General features: G+C 34.3%; 1 protein-coding gene across 11 annotated transcripts in view; it reads left to right on the top strand.

Annotated features, from left to right (window-relative positions):
- The window catches only part of IPO11 (importin 11), a 256,286-nt gene that overhangs the window by 129,471 nt on the left and 106,675 nt on the right, over window positions 1–20,140 (top strand). For 10 of the 11 annotated variants that reach the window (XM_032627475.1, XM_032627469.1, XM_032627471.1 and 7 more), the window contains 3 exons: window positions 3,167–3,262; window positions 3,592–3,705; window positions 17,441–17,562. In XM_032627475.1, the coding sequence (XP_032483366.1) occupies window positions 3,167–3,262; window positions 3,592–3,705; window positions 17,441–17,562 (332 nt within the window). The remainder of the gene's footprint in view (window positions 1–3,166; window positions 3,263–3,591; window positions 3,706–17,440; window positions 17,563–20,140) is intronic. The other variant, XR_004349281.1, reaches the window with a different exon arrangement.

Raw genomic sequence — 20,140 nt, 5'->3', positions numbered from 1 at the left:
TCCAGAGCTCGGGCAAGAGAGACACAACATAAACTGGGGACCTCTCCTTGTGCCAGAAGGAAGAGAAGGTGGGATTTTCTCAAAAGGATGCAAGAGTCAACTTGAATTAGGCTCCCACTGCCTAATAATGGGGCAGTTTGAGCATCAAAACAAAACTAAACTAAGTGGATTAAAACATATCAAACATGTTAAAATCCCTGAGAACATAATGATTCCCCCCAAGAAGAGTAACTTATGATTTAAATTCTCTCAATATCTGTAAATTACCTTTTAATAAACTACCTGTTATTGCTTTAGTTGTCTTTAGTGTTATTTCCTTCTTGGACATGTTTGGCCATCTGGCTATATGTGCATTTCACTTAAAATATACAAAATTGTGTATTACCACTGAAATCGTTAGATGCATTTTTCAAAATCTTGTTTAGAAGTGAAAGCAGTGCTGCTGATCAAAATATTTGGTAGGATTCTGATCATTATGAAAGAACCTTCTTCATTATGGAAATAGTCATAATTTGAACTCTGACTTTAGGTCACAACTGCAATACCTTCCCTAGAAAGTGGACTGTATAGAGTGTTATGTGTGTGGAAATAAGACCATTCCATACAGATTTTCCCACAGGTTTCTCAAGTTCACCATGTCTAAAGTGAAGCCTCACTATTATTAACGGCATCACGATTGTACCCACTGACCAAACGTGAAAACTAGGAGTAATCCCAGACTTCTTCACCTCTGGTCAGCTGTTCAATTGGTTTTTTATATCTGATCAGCTCTGCTTTCTGATTTTCTCTTGATTCTGATCCACAGTCCTTGCCTCCAAGTCTGATAGTGGCATTTTCCTGCATAATTTTTCAGAAAGGATCTCATTGTTTCTATGGTTCCTAACTTTTTGAATACAAAGACTCCATTTTAGTTCTGAAATAAGTGAATCCTTTACATACTGTACCTTTATATTATAAAGTGCATAATGACAGCTGGATTGTATTGAATGGTACATTTCAGTGAATTTACATTTTAAAAGTCATAATCTTAAATATGTGATTACTTTTCCTTTTCTGTACAAACTTTTGTAATCTTTGGAGTTAATAATTTTTTTAGTGTAATTTTTTAAGTGCACTGAGTTCTCTGCCACTTGTCTCTGTTCAATATGTTCAGACACATTGACCCATAAGGATTTTATTACTTTAATTTTCTTGAAGAAGTCTCTTTCAGAGCCGTGCTAACTCCCCCACCTTGCTCCCCCTCCCCAAGCTTGTAGCTTCTTTTTCTTTTTCCTAGTGTTCTGAAATTTTACAGTGGTGTACCTTGATTTAGGGTTTTTTAAATTAATAGTGCCAGGCACTCCTGGGCCCTTTTAGTCTGGAAAGTCTCTCTTTTAGACCCGTTAAAGAAAATACACTGTCTTCTCCTGGGGTGGGGGAAGGTCAGTTGCCCAAATATGCAGATTAGGGAATATCTGGCAATTTGTTTCCTAAGTAGACTTCCAACCTGTCTTATTTTTAGCTTTTCCTTTACCCTCCTTTCCAAAGATGTATGGCTCTGCTAATTCCTGTGGTTTTTGGTGGGGAGAGGTAGGGAGAAGATACATCTGATGTGCATCGAGTTGCTCTCAGCTTTCTCTATTGTAACCTTAAATTTCAGCTTTCTCTCATCTGATAAGTCAGTTACCTCTTGAATTTCTTTGTACCTTCCAGTATTCATCTCTCGTTCCTTTTGTCCTTTAAAAATTATTCACCCTCCCTTTAAAATCTTTTTATATAAGTTTAGTGGGGTTTTAGGAGGGAATGAAGTTATAGTGTGTCTAACAATCAGCAGATGGCCTTGCTTTCCATTCATAGATAAAATGTCTGGTGACATCTGCCTCTGGGTAGCTTATCTACACCTTCCCCCTCTATTCCAAATCTAATTTTTTGACAAAGTAAACCTTATTGAGGTCAGATTTAATCATGTTCTGAGTCTCATCATCTCCTGTTGCTTTTAATCAGGAACTGTGATATCTTTTATCCTATATTTCTTATTAGATAGCATGGTGTTCGGCCCATAGTAAAAGTTATTGTATTTTTAGACTTTTCTTTGCACATTCCTTTTACTTCTTGCACAAAATTAGAGGATGTTGTCATTCATTGTACTGTTTGCTTACCTTGAGAATGTTTTGAAATGCACGAGGTGTATTTGTTGCTGTGTTGGGAGCATGCCATTGGCACATAATGAACAGAGATCAGAGATGCTAAAAACCTCTCGATAGGTGGAATAGTCCTGCGCAGTAAACACTTGTCCCACTCAGAATGCCAATAGTCAGTCTTGAGAAACATTGCTGGACATTTTAAGGGAAACCTGGCTCTGCCTTGAGACTGGTACTTGCCCACAACCCTCTCAAATGGTGTCTGCTTTCATTCTTACCCCGCAAGCAGTGGGGCTAGAAGTATGGACATTTCTTCTTGGACCTCACTGCTGCTTTCTGACCACTGCCTTCCTCACTCAGCCCCTCTCCCCCCAACCCTGGAACAAACAAACAAATCCCACCCCAGTTTGAATTTCATGCTGCCTGTCTTTGTTATAGAGGGAGCCCATCTCACTCAGATAAAAGTAATTTATGTTTCAAATTTTCATCTGTAACAATGTGCATGGTTAATAATCTGTGTGATTGTATTATAAATAAAATAAGTTTATTTCTTGTTTAGTAAATATGCAGTATATATGCAACATGCCCTTTTCCATCCAATTTATGGATAAATTTAAATGTAGACTTATTTTTGGATAGTGAGTGTAGTTGTTACTGATTTCCCTTTTCACTATTAAAATACTTTTGAAGTGCCTTTTATTGCCTCAATAAGACAATAAACATTATAAAACATTAAACAGACATTAACGTTTTATAAGGGTTATTTATTTAAAATGCAAAGATAAGAAGTACATTAACAACATATCTGTTATCAAAATGTGATTAATTATAATTCTATGTAAGATGTATAACTGTCTAAATATTACATACTTAAAATCGAATTGTAATTTTTAATGGATTATCTTATAAAAGTGTGTCTAGAATATTGAATACTTCATGTACTTGTATATATATGATATTTAATACATTGTTTTCTTTACCTGTGTTTTGCATAAAGCAGTGACTTGCATTATTAAGCATTACCAATGTGTCATTTTGGTTTTTAGGTTGTGGAAAATGCCCTTAAAGTGAACCCAGTATTAAGCCCGCAAATGTTTCAACCAATTCTACCCTGTGTTTTCAGAGGTATTATAGAAGGGGAGGTAAGATTTTTCTTAAGCTTCTAAAGTTAGTATTGGATTCTAGGGTTCTATTTTAATTATTTTCCTTATTCATTGGAAAATTATTTCTTCTTCACATATATAATCCATATAACTATGTACATAATACATATATATTACCTTGTATGACATATATTTAGTTAGAACTCAGGCAATATTGGTGTTCATTCTAAAGAAGCAGTTCATTCTAAGAAGCATTCTAAAGAAGAATATTGTTATTTCATATCCCTGTTGATTGTTACTTTTTGTCAATGATTGTTTATATTTGTACCATAACACAGTTTTACATATGCTGTATTTTAATTGTACAGAGGTATCCTGTAGTGATGTCAACGTATCTCGGCGTTATGGGTCGAGTCCTGCTACAAAACACTAGTTTCTTTTCCTCACTACTTAATGAGATGGCACATAAATTTAATCAGGAGGTAAGAACCAATTTACTTAAATTGAAGGAGGTCTTTATTCAAATAAAGATTGGAAATAATTTTGTGAAATAATGAGTCTATAAAAGTCTTGTAGTATTTAAACTTTATTTATTTCCCTGAATCAAATTTTATTATGTTCAAGAATATGGAATGAAATAGTACATAGTTGAGTCATTCATAGAATTACTTTCAACAAACAGATGATTTTGAAATAAATATTTTTGTTATTTTAAATCTTTAATAAGTTGTATTGATACTATAATTTGGGAGAAGGAGAAAGAAACCTGTGAATGGCAGTTGAAACTTAAATTTTGTTCTCTCTCAAAATAGGCAATTTTATTCTGCTTAGCCATAGGATAGAATTTTGATTTGTTATGGTTGCCGTTTTTGTTAACTCATACATAAAATGAAACAGGAATACTTTACATATAATCATGTACTACCTTTGTTTCATTTCCTTAATGGACTTGTTCTTAATGCCATGCAATGAGTTTCTGTCATCATTATTGTGGGAAATGACTTTTTCAGCAGAAGCTTATTAAAAATATACTGTAACTGAAACCAACCACCTGAGTAAGTATGGAATAGGTTATTAAGTGAGTTGGTTACTTGAGACTACATACATTATATTAAAATATGGTTTTTATGTCATAAGTCATTAATCTGTTAAGATTTATAAAATGTAGAAGGTGGAATATACTTGACTGATCTCTAGAATGGAGGGGCAGTTTGTGAAAGCTTTTGGTTTGAGGCTGAAATAGGTATTACCATTTCCACTTTTAACGAAAATCCAGAGTAAGGAAGTGTGAACTGTAGAATGTATATAGTTTTTCCAGAATTAGATTAATGTAATTAGAGAATCTAGACTTTATTTTGATGAATAGGCAGGACAGATTTTTCATTAGCTTCATTAAATTTAACTGTGATGGAATAATGTTAAAAGTTTAGAGTTTATTCACTTGAGTTCAGCAAAATCTGTTGAGTGGTTTTAATAATAACAATATATTTAACAATATAAATTTTATGTATTATTTTAATTCCTCACAACAACCCAATGGATAATAATATTTTTATTTCCATCTCACACCTGAGAAATCTGAGACTTGGAGAGATTTAGTGACTTGGTCAAGTTTGCAAAGCTAGCAAATGATGGAATTGATATGCAGACCCCAGCAACCTCACTTCAGAGCTGATATCTCAGCGACCACATTCTGCTGCCTCCTATACATCCTGCAATAGGCACTTCTCCACTAGACACTGGAGACACCTGGTTTGACAAGCCGATAGTATTCTTTTAAGGGAGAGAGTACTTACACAGGCAATTTTGTAATATTATTATAAATACTATGTTAGAGTTTTGTCCATCGTGCTGTGGGAAGAGAAAGAAAAGCTGTCTACTCTGTTAAATTTTTTTGTCCAATTTTTTTTCTTGTGATAAAATACACATAGCATAAAATTTACTATCTTATCTATTTTTTAGTGTGCAGGTCAGTGGTATTAAACATATTCACAGTGTACAATCATCACCACCATGCTTCTCCATAACTCTTTCAGACTTGTAAAACTTGAACCTCTATATCCATTAAAGAATAACTCCCCATTACCCTCTCCCTGTAGCTGCTGGAAACACCATTTTACTTTCTATGTGATTTTGACTACTCTAAGGTACCTCATATAAGTTGAATCATACTGTATTTGTCTTTTTGTGACTAACATATCACTTAGCATAATATCCTGAAAGTTCATCATGTTGTAGGATATGTCAGAATTTCCTTCCTTTTTAAGGCTGAATAATATTCCATGGTATATATTTATCACACTCTACTTATCCATTCATCAGTCAGTGTACACTTGAGTTGCTTCCACATTTTAGCTACAGTGAATAAAGCTGCTATGAACATGGGTACTCAGATATCTATTTGTGACCCGCTTTCAATTCTTTTGGGTATATATCCAGAAGTGGAATTGCTGGATCATGTTGTAATTCTATTTTTAAGTTTTTAAGGAACCACCATACTATTTTCCACATAGCTCCACCATTTTAAATTCCCATCCACAGTGCACAAGGGTTCCAGTTTCTCCATATCCTTTCCAACACTTGTTTTTGTTTTTGATAGTGTCCACTTTAATGGGTATGAAGTCGTATTGTAATTTTGATTTGCATTTCCCTAATGATTAGTGGTGTTGAGCATGTTTTCATGTGTTCATTAGCCATTTGTATATCTTATTTGGAGAAATGTCTAAGTCTTTTGCCCTTTTTTTTTTTTTGCGGTACGCAGGCCTCTCACTGTTGTGGCCTCTCCCTTTGCGGAGCACAGGCTCCGGACGCGCAGGTTCAGCGGCCATGGCTCATGGGCCCAAGCCGCTCCGCAGCATGTGGGATCCTCCTGGAGCGGGGCACAAACCCATGTCCCCTGCATCAGCAGGTGGACTCTCAACCACTGCGCCACCAGGGAAGCCCTTTTGCCCATTTTTGAATCCATTTTTCTGTTGTTGAGTTTTAGGGTTAATTATGTATTCTGTATGTTAATCTCTTATCAGATATATGATTTATAAATATTTTCACAAGTTTTGTGGGTTGCCGTTTTACTATGTTGATAGTATCTTTTTTTTTTTTTTTTTTTTTTTTAATTTATTTATTTATTTATGGCTGTGTTGGGTCTTCGTTTCTGTGCTAGGGCTTTCTCTAGTTGTGGCAAGCGGGGGCCACTCTTCATCGCAATGCGCGGGCCTCTACTATCGTTGCCTCTTTTTTTTTTTTTTTTTTTTTTTTTTTTTTTTCCCGGTACGCGGGTCTCTCACTGCTGTGGCCTCTCCCGTTGCGGAGCACAGACTCCGGACGCGCAGGCTCCACGGCATGTGGGATCTTCCCGGACCGGGGCACGAACCCGTGTCCCCTGCATTAGCAGGCAGATTCTCAACCACTGCGCCACCAGGGAAGCCCGATAGTATCTTTTGATGCACAAAATTTTTTAATTTTCAAGAAGTTCAATATGTCTTAATTTTTTCCTTTTATTGCTTATGCCTTTGGTGCCATATCCAAGAAATCACTGCCAAATTCAGTGTAGTGAAGCTTTTGTACTGTTTTTTTGTTTACAAGTTTTATAGTTTAGGTCTTACCTTTAGTTCTTTGACCCCCCCTTTTTTTTTTTTCCAATTGAAGTATAGTTGGTTTACAATATTATATTAGTTTCAGGTGTACAGCATAGTGATTCATTATTTTTTTACAGATTATACTCCACTAAATGTTATTATAAGATAATGGCTATAATGCCCTGTGCTATACAGTGTGTCCTTGTTATTTATCTCTGACCCATTTTAAGTTGAATTTTGTATATGGTATGAGATGAGGGTCCAGCTTCATTCTCTTGCATGTGGTTTTTCAGTTTTTACAGTGCCATTTGTTGAAAAGAGTGTCCTTTCCCCATTGAATGATCTTGGCACTCTTGTCAAAAGTCATTTGACCATATATGCAAGGGTTTATTTCTGAGCTCCGTATTCTGTTCCATGTCTATATGTCTATCTTTGTATGATTATCACATAATTTTGATTACTAAAGCTTTGTAAGGCATGTTGAAATCCAAAAGTGTGAATGCTCTGGCTTTTTTTCATATTTTGGGTGATAGTTTTGTCTATTCAGGATCCCTTGAGATTCTATATGAATTTTAGGATGGGTTTTTCTATTTCTGCAAAAAGTGTCATTGGGATTTCGACAGAGCTTGCATTGAAATTGTAGATTGCTTTGAGTAGTATTGACATCTTAATATTAAGTCTTGCAGTCCATGAACATGGGATGTATTTCCATTTATTTATGTCTTAATAAGGAGTGTTTTATATTTTTCATTATACAAGTCTTTCACCTCCTTGGTTAAATTAATTCCTAAGCATTTTATTCTTTTTGATGGTGATAAAATAGAATTGTTTTTGTAATTTCTTTTTTAGATTGTTCATTGCTCATGTATAGAAATGCAACTGATTTTTGTTGACTTTGTATTCTGCTTTGCTGAGTTCATATTTTCTAACAGTTTTCTTGGAGGAATCTTTGGGATTTTCTACATAAAAGAACATATGATCTGGAAACATAATTTTGTTTCTTCCTTCCCAGTTTTGATGCATTTTATTTCTTTTACTTGCCTAATTGTTCTGGCTAGAACTTCCAGTACTGTGTTAAATAGAAGTGGTGAAATTTGGCATCCTTGTTTTGTTCCTGATATTAAAGGGTGAGATCTTCCCAGTCTTTTATCATTCAGTCTGATGTTCATCATGGGTTTTCATATATGGCATTTATTATGTTGAGATATTTTCTCCCTATTCCTAATTTATTCACTGTTTTTATCATGAAAGGGTATTGAATTTTGTTACATGCTTTTTCTATATCAAGGTGATCATGGGTTTTTTATCCTTTATTCTGTTAATGTGGTGTGTTATCTTGATTGATTTTCATATGTTGAATCATCCTTCCATTCCTGGAATAAATCTCATTTGGTTATGGTGTATCATCTTTTTAATATGTTGCTGAATTCTGTTTACTAGTACTTTGTTGAAGATTTTTGTATTAGTGTTTGTAAGAGACACTGATCTGTAGCTTTTCTTTTTTGTATTATCTTTGTTGGGCTTTATTACCAGGATAATGCTGGCCTCATAGAATGAGTTAGGATGTGTTCCCTCCTCTTTGATTTTTAAAATTGAAATTTTAAAAATATTGTAATAAGTCCCTGCTAACTAGAAAATAGTATAATAATAACCTTGATAAATGCTGTAAATAATTAATAGTATAAATTTTACTATGAAGCAGTTTATCATTTTTTTTCTTTCGATGTGGACCATTTTTAAAGTCTTTATTGAATTTGTTAAAATACTGCCTCTGTTTTATGTTTTGGTTTTTTGGCTGCGAGGCATGTGGGATCTTAACTTCCCGACCAGGGATGAACCCACACCCCCTGCGTTGGAAGGCGAAGTCTTAACCACTGGACGACCAGGGAAGTCCCTATCATTTCTGTTTTGTAAATAAATCTTTTGAATGTGCAGGAGTACAATGAAGAAATTATGTTAATAATAAATTGCAGTGTAGAACATCTTCTGATATGTTGAAGAATTTAGAACGATCTGGAACCTCTTAAAACTTTAGGACTCGGTGCAAAGTAAAAGTAATCTTTATTTCTGGAATGAAAAATATTTTTATTATTTCAGCAAAATATAGTGATTTGTTATTGCTTAATGATATAAACTTTGGATGCAAAGGTGCTTAAGAATTGTATCATTAGAAGTTGAAGCTTCTAAATACATTTCATCAGAATGTCAGTCATGTTCTATTAATGTTTCTGGCAAAGTAAAGAATTTTTGCAGCAGTCAGTGAGGAAAAAAATTAAGGGAACATCATGAATTTATGTTAGATAATAAAGTGATTGAAATAATAAAGTTTTTCCACTGTCACAGTGAACAAAAACATTTGGAAAAGTACCATCAGCATTTAAAAAATTCTATCAGCCATGCAGTTTTAATACAGTATCTTAAGACATGAAATATTTAATAGAAATTTCAAAAAATTAATATTTATGGGACTATCATATTCTAAATTTGTTTTTCACTTGCTAGCTAACATGTATTTACTGAAATGAGAAAACGGCTTTTTGAAATATTTATACAGATTACTTAAAATGAGAAATTCATGAGTTTGAAGATATTTAATGATGTTTATTGAACTCATATAGCTAAGTGAAACAATATTTGAAATAATATATTTGGTGTTTAAGAAAAATATTTCAGTAAGAAATATTTAACTGAAAACCTCATTGCCAGTGTCTCTCTAGGGAGAAGTTGTATATAGTTTCAGTCAAAACTAAAAACACATTTTCCACATATTTGGTTCTAAGTCACTAAATTTAATCATATGCAATGAGGGATGTAAATCAAACAAATCAGAAAGCTTTTCTTAATAAATTTCATGTTTACTATCATATTGATTAAGCATCAGAGAAACATAATATCCCTGCAAATCAGGAATTGAATTATGAAGTTGAAAGAATATTAACCCTGCAGTTTTACTTTTTCTTTTCATTTCTCCCTCATATGTACTAATGCTATTAAGCAAATGTTGATAGTTTTCTTGCAATATATGAAAGCTGAGATGTTCAAAACTACTCTTTGATGTAGTCAAATCCTAAACATGTGTCAACATTTCCACAAATAGTTTTGGACACATCACCAGATCATTTCTTCAAAGAAGTACTTGACACAAAAAAATTAACTCGGAATGAATCATTGATCAAAAAAACTAAAACTATAAAAGCTTCCAGAAGAAAACATAGGAAAAAGATATCAATTTATTTTATACACATGCACATGAAACAGTAATTTCTAAATCATTTGCTGATAGTTAAAAATTGTAAATATGATTCTTTATTTGATGCTGCTGACACTAGCTGAATAATACTCTAGTTTGAGTCAAGACTTTACATAAAAAAATGACATCAAATATTTTCAACAATTTCCTCCCTAAGTATTAGTCACTAGGCAACCTGTAGTCTCAAAAAGTAGTAATTTGTCTTAATGTTCCTAGTCATGAATCACCTCTCATCTTCTATTAAACTAAGTGCAGTTCTATTCAGCGCTTTTCTAGCTCTTCTAAATGCTGTTTGGGATATTTAGAGATATTTAGACTTCATCCAAAAGTCATATTTGTTTATCCAAAAGTCATATTAATTGGTTTAATTTTATTTCATTTTCAGTGAGCTGAGCTTTACAACCATCATTAGCCAAGTTTAGGATACAGTAAATGAAAGAACCTAAAGATTCAGTACATTTTTCATCTGTCATCAAAAAGGGGGGCGGTCACATAATTACACAATTTTTCTTATAATTAATACTTCGTTTTGGTTGAATGATAGTTCACATTTCTTAATTTTCATAATATCTTTCACTTTCATAATTTTTTCTTTTATATGGTCAATTACAAAAAAGTGATTTAACGTATCTATCACAGATCTCTCAGCTTTAATATCCAAAATATTTGCAGTAGAATGAGCAGAATTCTAACAGATTTGATATATCAGTACTTCCATTCATTATGATACTGGGAGCCCTACCAGTGCAACAAGGCAATAAAGACAAATAAAAGCATACAGATAGGAAAGGAATAAGTAAAACTGACTCACTTTGCAAACAACATGATTGTATATTACAGTCTCCAGTAAAACTACTACTAAATTTACTAAGGTCATGGGTTACTTGGTCAATATGTAAAAAACAATTTTATTTCTCTTCACTACCAGTGAACAACTGGAAACTGAAATTCTCAAAACACGATTTACAAAAACATTCAAACCTAGAAATATTTAGGATACAGTTAACAAAATGTGTGTAAGACAGATACAGTAAAAACTACTAAACATTGCTGAGAACATTAAAAAACATCTCAGTAAATGTATATGTATGCTCATGGATTAGATGGTTCATTATTGCTAAGATAAAAGTTTTCCCTAAAAATTTTTTTTTTGGTAGAAATTGGCAGGCTAATTCTAAAATTTATATAGAAATGTAACGGACCTAGAATAGCCAAACCTACTTTAAACAAGAACAAAGTTGAAGAATATATAATACTATCTGATTTCAAGACCTATTATAAACCTATATATACTAACCAAGAAAGTGGGATAACATGAAAATAAACATTTAGGTCAATGAAACAGAAGTGAGTTGGAAAATAGGTGCACACATTAATGGTCGGTTTATTTTTGACAAATGTACCAAGGAAATTTAATGCAAAAAAGACAAGTCTTTTATTTATTTATTTAATTTATTTTTTTTGGCTGCGTTGGGTGTTAGTTGCGGCACGCGGGGTCTTCCTTAAGGCCGCTTGCGGGATCTTTCATTGTGGCGTGGGCTTCTCTCTAGTTGTGGCATGTGGGTTTTCTTTCTCTAGTTGTGGCGCGTGGGCTCTGTAGTTGCAGCACGCGGGCTCTTGTTGAGGTGTGCAAGCTCAGTAGTTGTGGCACGCAAGCTCAGTTGTTGTGGCGCGCGGGCTTAGTTGCCTCATGGCATGTGGGATCTTAGTTCCCTGACCAGGGATCGAACCCGAGTCCCCTGCATTGGAAGGCAGATTCTTTACTACTGGACTACCAGGAAAGTCCAGAAAAAGACAAGTCTTTTAGATGAATCAAGGTAGATTGACCTATAACATGCAAACATATATGTGTATACATATGTATTTATTTATGTGTATATGTGTGTAACTATATACGTGTTTTATATTTGTATAACATAAACCTCATTGGAGGGCACAGTAACTTCCTGTTTTGGTTTTAGGTGACACACTCATTCACACATTCCTTGAAATTCTTCCCTTCTTTAGGTTCCAGGACACTGTAAGTTAATTTCCCATTGATTTCCTTCTTGGTCTCATGGGTTTCACTTCCTAGTAAACCATAAGCATTTTCTAAGACTTAGTCACTGACTCTGCTTATCTCCAGCCACAGTCACTCCTTTAAGGGAGGCCAACTCTGACCTTTTCCTTACAATCCAGTCCCAGTATCTTTACGTCAGGGTCTTCTGTCTTCTTTGAGCACTCAGTGTCCTCTGACATTTCTTATTTTGTGTGTCCATTATGCTTAATCTGTATTTCTCTCTCATTTATTCAAAAGTTTTCTCATCTTTTATTGTAGAACAGTTCTCTCACCTCCATCCTTTTTTCCTGTGGCCTTAGTTTATTTAAGGGCCTGGGCCAGTTATCTCAAAGAACTTTGAGCCCTGTCCTGGTATCATTTAACTTATTCCTTCATCCCCTGTATTTTTGTAAGCCATGTTAAATCCATCTTCTTTTCACCTCCATTGCTGCTGCCATAGCCCAAGTGCTTTTCTCATGACTGGAATATTACCATAACCTCTAATATTGGACTTCCTCCAGTCCCTCTTCTACAGGTCAGCTGAATGGTCTTGCAGATTGAATTACAGAATTGCTTACTTGCTTGTCTTCTCCATTTGACTGTGAACTCCAAGGTCACAAAGCTAGGAGATGGTAGAGTTGGGGAGATGTACCATATTTTTCTTTTCATGGCTTCATCTGTATATAGGGGTACATACCTCAGTTGGTGATGAAAGTTCTGGAGGCTCAGAAGTCCAAGATCAGGGTGCCAGCGTGGTTGGATTCTGCCATTTCCTGAATTGTAACCTGCTGACCTTTCACTGAGTCCTCATGTGGTGGAAAGGCAGAAATTATTAAAATGGTTTGATAACGATTTGTGCTACATAGCTTGTTAGACAGTGTTAAAATATCAATTTGTATAAAAAATAAAGATTATATTAAAATTTTTTAATTTATAGTTACTTTCTGATTTTTAAATATTTTCATTTTACTTCAAGTGATTGTTAGTAGCAGCATGATTTGAATCTGGAAATGAGTCACCTAGCATAGTATGTATTTGCATGAATGGAGAAGATCTGAAAATATAGCTTTACTTGTTATTAGACCTTAAAGGAAATTTGCCTCTGTGCTATCCTGTGCTTAACACCATCTTTCTACCCAAAATAATATGCTTTGCTAATCCAGGGCAGACTAACTAATGGATAGTTCTTTAGGTGCTGTGCATTTAAGAGTCATCATGTGATCGATCAACTATACTCCAATATAAAATCAAAATTAAATTTAAAAATAAATAAAGTCATGTGGAACATTTTCTGAAATGTCCTATGTTTCCCTATTATCGCAAATGTCTTAGGTTTACATTTAAAAAAATACACGAGAGTAGGCCACCACCTCCATTGTGTTAAACATCAAAATATACAGAAATAATGACCTGTGGCTGGTGCTGTTACTATTTCAACCCTTTGACAATATGAAGGATTGAAGAGAGATGTTATAGGTTCAGACTTATTTCTCTCACTGTATTTAGAGCACTGGCTTTTCATGGAACACTTCTTTTTTCACTTTTCAATGTGAAGAAGAAATGTTTTTCACAAAGAATTTGACCAAAAATTGTCAATCCATCATGTTTGAGTCTAGAGACTACGGAAATGAAAGAGAATGAAATATTATTGTAGTTCAAATGGCTACTTTTGACTGTGAGCACAGTTTTAAAGAACATCAGAATCAAATAGGACTAGGAAAATGAGTTCCAGTAAATCCAGATAGCTTTGAAGCAAGCAAGGATTTTGCAGAAAGGTTTGTCTCTTCTAAACACTTGAAAACAGTTGTCAGATAGTAGAGAAAACCAAGTTAATTAAGAGTGATTTAATATCTTTAGGAAAGAAGTTGGGTTCATTGCAGAAGTCACCATTAGAACAGTTCCACCTCTAAGCATTTGCTAGTCAGAGTCTTTCAGAGTCATTTTTTATATTGAATGAAGAAAACTTTTTAGACTGATAACGTAATTTAGAATTTAGAGCCTTAGGGTATTGAAGAATGGTACTTTTGCTGTAGGGAAATTTGCTAGAAAATGACAGTATTTGTAGGCCCTTTTTCTCTTTAGGCTTCCTCTTTCTTCTGAGGGATAGCATCTATCTTGGTTTAAACAAGTGTTGTGGAATTCAGGATGGGAAAACAGGCTTTTGGGATGAGGGTGTTTCGCCATTCAGCGTCCTGATTTTTATTTAAGTCATGTTTAATTTGTTTCTCACCTTGCCTTCCCCCTGTTCTTGATGCCTTGAGTTGGAGCTTCTTGGATTTTATTTTTGCAGATACTGTATCTTTGGACTCCTTTATGAGTGGGGAAAGCAATCTAGAAGGTTCTAATTGTTCTTTATACTGATTCCCAGCTAGTTTTCCTGTTTTGAGCTCTGTGCCTCACCTCTGTCTTCTTTGTGGCCTGATGATTGCAAGGTTCTGAAAACCAAGTCTGTTTGCATTAGATTATTATTCCTCTGGCAGGCAGTTTGGTTCCAGGCTTTTCTGTTCGGCCAAGTCACTTACCACTCTTTCATTCACCTGCCATCTTCCAAAAACTCGTAGCCATCTTTACCCATGTAGTTTCTCCTCTTTTATAGACCCTGGGGGTTATTTGTTTGCTTTTTATATTTCTTTACTCTCATTTTAGTGGGATTTCAGAGGGAGCCAGCAAACGCATATGTTCAAAGCTAAAATTGTTTTCACAATGTCAGTATGCTTCTAGGGTAAATAACTTTTTTATAAAGATGCAATAAGGTGTGTGCAGCTGCGTAATTGGAGTAATATTATCTGTTTATCTTTCTATAAAACTAAGACTGAACTCAACTGTTCCTTAAGTATTTCCTTGTTTTCTAGAAACATTGTCATCTTACTCTTTCTGGCAATATCCCTTAATTTAGACTTTATAAATTTGGGGGGAGGAGTGAAACATTTTGTTAACTTCAGTTCTACAAGGTAAGAAGATGACTTTCTTCAGGACCTGCTACTTTGATTATAAGACTTTTTCTTTAATCAGTCCTAAGTGTTTGACTTGAAACAGCACACATCTTCCTAATACTAGAGAGACTGAAGGTACTTTTTTGTTTCCACACAATGAATGATGTTTCATGAAATTTTATGTAAAAATGACATTTTATTGCTTGAATAGCAACTGGTATGGAGGTTAGACTAAGAAGATAACATTTGGAGAGAGAAATAAAAAAAGATCGCCATTTGCATAAACATATTATTCTGTTCCTACAGGGAATATAATTATATAAAATTACTTAATTATTATAGACAACATTTATAACTCATATTCTTTAAAGTTGTAAAAATGATGGGACCAGTCAGAAATAAAATTCTGTCTTTCTACAGTAGATATTTATTTAATCGTGGTATCTTCAGCATGATCCGCCAGGGTAGATTTTGGCATACATTATCAAAGAGAAATCTCATCATCTTTTTATTATGCTGCTTAAGAAATACCTTGATTTTAGAAATTAGTTCTCTGAAATACTGCAGAATTCTTTTTTTGCTTTATGATTTGCTATAAATGGTCATCAACATATGTTACAGTTGTCTTGTTTCTATGTTTTGTTATGTGCTGTTGTTAAATATTTTTATAATAGAGGAAATAAATGTAAGTTATAAATAAATAAAATTAGACCATAGAGGTACTTGTCTTTGCTGATTGCATCTTCATTTCAACCACATATATTACTATAGCTTTAGTTGTATATATTACATTTTAATAACTGGATATTTGCTTTTGTATGGTTATGCTTTATTTTTTAAATCTTGCTTACTAGATACTAATTGCAGTAAGTCTATAAAATATCTGAGCCATTTGTTTCCAAATTAAGTACAAATTGAAGACACATGGTATAAATCAGCAGTTACTGGACTGTATTGCTTCATTGTGCCCTTAATATGTTAGTAATATTTTCACAATGCCTCTAGGCCAAAAGACATATAAATAGCTAACTGTTTCTTTTATTAAGTAGTTAGATCCAAACAAATTAATTTGTATTCACGTCCTAATAACTTAGTATCTATTGAAAATTATACACAAAAATCTAAAGAATAATATCTTTATTTCATTCTTAAATAAACACAATTACTGATTAATGGAATGTGTATGCCTATTGGGCAACACCCAAGTTCTTAAACCTTAGAATCATGTTGGATACATCCACTTTCATCTTCTGTTCTACCTTGATTTTTTGGTAGTACTTTGCAAAGATATGAAGTCATCAAAAGGAGTGTAATGTTAAAACTGGGAACTATCTTGAACTAGTAGTTTTTGCAGTATCTTGACGGATGTCGTTAGGTTTCTCTGAATAATTTTAAATATTTTGTGAGTTTACTGTGGCATCTTGGGATGCACACAGTTTGGGGAACTCAAGTATAAATAATTGCCTTAAACTAATAAGTGTTTCCTTGACTGTTTATTATTTTTCAGAATGTGTTGGAAAAAAAAATGTGTTGAAACATTTTTTGGAAACAAATGTAGAAGCACAAAAGTAGGAAAGTATGGGAATTCAGGGTTGATCTTATATTACTAAAATCCATGAAGTACAGATTCTGATATTAAATGCATTCTTTAAAAGGTGCAAGAAGTGTACAGGTGTTTATAAGCAAACCCTGGGACCCATTTTCAGTCTACATGATGAGTACACTTGGTCCTGTTTTACTTTATAGATTCTAACTGTATCAGTTAGGGGTTTTCAGAAAAATAGAACCAGTTCTGAGTATATGGAAAGAGAGAGAGAGAGATTGAGAGAATATACACATGTAGAGGCGCACATACACGGGAAGGGGGGTGGATTTTAAGGAATTGGCTCATATGATTGCAGGGACTAGCAATTTCTAATTTTGTAGGGCAGGCTGCAAATGAAAACTCAGGCAGGATTTCTATGTTACAGTCTTGAGGCAGGGTTTCTTCTTTCTAGGAAACCTTAGTTTTTGCTCTTAAGGCTTTCAACTGATTGAATGAAGCCTAACCCACATTATCTAGGGTAATCTCCTTTACTTAAAGTCAGCTCATTGTAAATGTTAATCTTATCTGCAAAATACTTTCATGGCAACATCTAGACTAGTATTTGACCAAACAACTGGACCCTTAGCCTAGATGAATTGAATAAGTCTCTTTGGCTCTGAGTTAATTGGCTCTCAAGATTAATTAGAGTCGTTTTCTGGTTTTGCTCAAATTATTTTTTTCCAGCTCAAGGCTTGCCCCAAATTCTTATATTCCAATTCTCTGGTTTGCTGGAATTGAACTTTAGCCATTCCTTATGAGGTTTTAGCCTTTAACAGTACTTATCCACAAGTAAATAGCATTTCAGATATTTGAGATGCCTGCTGGTCTTTTTTCAGATGGACCAGCTTTTGGGAAATATGATTGAAATGTGGGTTGATCGCATGGACAATATTACCCAGCCTGAAAGAAGAAAACTTTCGGCTTTGGCTTTGCTTTCTCTTCTGCCATCTGATAATAGGTGAGGAAATGTTTTCTTAAAATTTGTTTTGTTAAAGCATCAAAATGTTAGCACTGTTTTGGCCATTGGTATTGCTGTGTGTTGCTGGGCAGTGCTGTTTTATGCATATGTATGCTAATTTTGTTAGTAGATAATGATGTGGCAAGTGTTGGTCTAGATCTAAAAAGATGTGCATGGAGTGGTGGGCACTGCTATTTAACTGGTTATGTTCATTTTACCAATTTGATTTTTGTCTGAATTCCCAATTTTTAAAATAACCAGATTTTGTTAGACTTATTTTAGGTCCTATTTTTATATGAATATATTAAATATATAATATTTCAATGTCAGTAGCACTTCATAAAATATATTATCCTCTTGGTAATTCAAAAGTTTGTTACATAATTTTGTTGTTATTTATTTTGGATTACCTCTAAAGAAGCTTACAAGTTATTGTTTTCTCCTTTCTTAGATGAAGTCATTATATTATACTTTACAGTAAAGCTTTGTTAAAATTCTCATATCCAAAAGCAAATACAAAATGCTTTGATTTTGGACGTTTTTCGAAGAGTATCTTGGTTTTGTTTTTTTTTTTTTTGGCCTTTATCCCTGTTTTTGTTTGGCATTATATGCTTTTTTGGGGCTACTTTTAATTTTAAAGGCATAAAAGCAGGCCTTTTAAGACTTGATACTGTGTGAGAAGAATGATACATCTTTTTGTCTTAGGGAATTTTTAGAGCACATTTATCCTAGTGATAAATTAGTGAAATAAGTGCAGTTAGCTTTAGAAATTCTTCTAAAAAATTTATTATTTATTTCTGGTATGGTAATTTGGATTAAGAACACAGGTAATTGTTTAGTCCTAACACCATAACAATAGATAATAATTTTTGAGCACTTACTGTTACCCAAAAACCGGGTTTGCCTCTTGGTGGGTGTGGAGCCAAAAGGTAGAACCAAGTCAAAGACTGGGAGAAGGAAGGATTTATTACTTGCAACAAGTAAGAAGAGCACTGGGGATCTTTCCCAATGGAGTGTTTCCATGAACATCAAAATTTGGGAAGTTTTAAGCTAAGGGTACATGCATATTTGTGAAGGTGCTTGGGTGTTTGACAGAGTCCAAGCTTTGGTTGATTGAAGTCATGGGGGTCAGTGAAGGTTATCATCATCCCTTATGTTCCAGTTGATCTGGAGATTGAGTGGCTAGGAGGTTTAAATTCTGCAGAATTGCTCAAGAGTGCTTCATGCTAGTCTTTACTATTGAAACAGAATTGTGAGTTTTTACAACTAATTTGTTATCTTTGCTCTTGCTACTTCTCTTGCTTGATAACAGTTTGTTCTTTTGTTTCCTTAAGATCATTATTACCAACTGCTGCTCAAGGTTAAGCATTGTGGCCAGGCTTAGATCACAGAATGACTTAGGGCAAAAATGGCTTCTCTTATGTCAAAGCCATGCCTGATTCTCTTTCTCTGGGGACCCCCTACCTTATGTGCTTACATTATCATATGCATTATATTTTGCTGAGTACTTTACATTTATATCTCATTTAATTTTTAAACTGTCCTCAGTTAGAGGCATGATTGTCTTCTTTTTATAGAGCAAAGAAATAACTTAATGTTAAATGACTTGCCTAGGATCTGGCAAGTGGCATGTCATAGGGCAAAGTTTGACCTTGGGCAGCTTGATGCCAGAGCTTGCTCTTTGAACTACTAGGTGTGCTGCTTCCCAGGTGGATGTACAGAAGACGAACATTATTTCCTCACTGTGAAGCTGAGTGGAGTCTTCTTTATTTTTGGAAACCAAATTGAAGTTACCAACATTTTAACTTACTGCTCTTTTCCTTTCTCTTAGTGGAAATACACTGACTAGAGATATATTCAGGCCTTTAAAATGGAAATGTTAAAGAACCTGTTCTTTGGCAGTAGTCAACACTGTAAACATTTGCTCAGTAAATTAATGGATGGAAAAAAAGTATTAAGGTTAATAGAACATGTTAGAGTTTTCTATAACATAAAGTACTGAGATTATTGAGGGAAAACTTGAAATGACACAGATTAAAAAGTGAGAAAGAGGGACTTCGCTGGTGGCACAGTGGTTGAGAGTCTGCCTGCCGATTCAGGGGACATGGGTTCGTGCCCCGGTCTGGGAGGATCCCACATGCCGCGGAGCGGCTGGGCCCGTGAGCCATGGCCGCTTATCCTGCGTGTCTGGAGCCTGTGCTCCGCAGCGGGAGAGGCCACAACAGTGAGAGGCCCGCCTACTGCAAAAAAAAAAAAAAAAGTGAGAAGGATACCTAATTGTATCTAAAGCATATACGTTTTACACTTTTTATGATAATACTGTTGCCTTCAATATTTAATTTTATGTGTGTGATTCAAAAACATTTTTGATACTTAAGTTGTGGAAATAGTTGGGTTCTGCAAAGAAAATAAAAAAAGGCTTCTATAAGTCTAAAAGAATACTTAGACTGGGGCTCATGTCAGTCTGCATAAATTGAGGGACAGAATTTTATTAAGGCTTGAAATTTTCTTAAGCATTAAATTTTCAAATTAAAAAATATGATATCACTTATATGTGGCATCTAAAAAAATGATACAA

Source organism: Phocoena sinus, chromosome 3 (assembly GCF_008692025.1).
Source record: "Phocoena sinus isolate mPhoSin1 chromosome 3, mPhoSin1.pri, whole genome shotgun sequence".
NCBI lineage: Eukaryota > Metazoa > Chordata > Mammalia > Artiodactyla > Phocoenidae > Phocoena > Phocoena sinus.
This window is presented reverse-complemented; position numbering and strand designations above follow the sequence as displayed.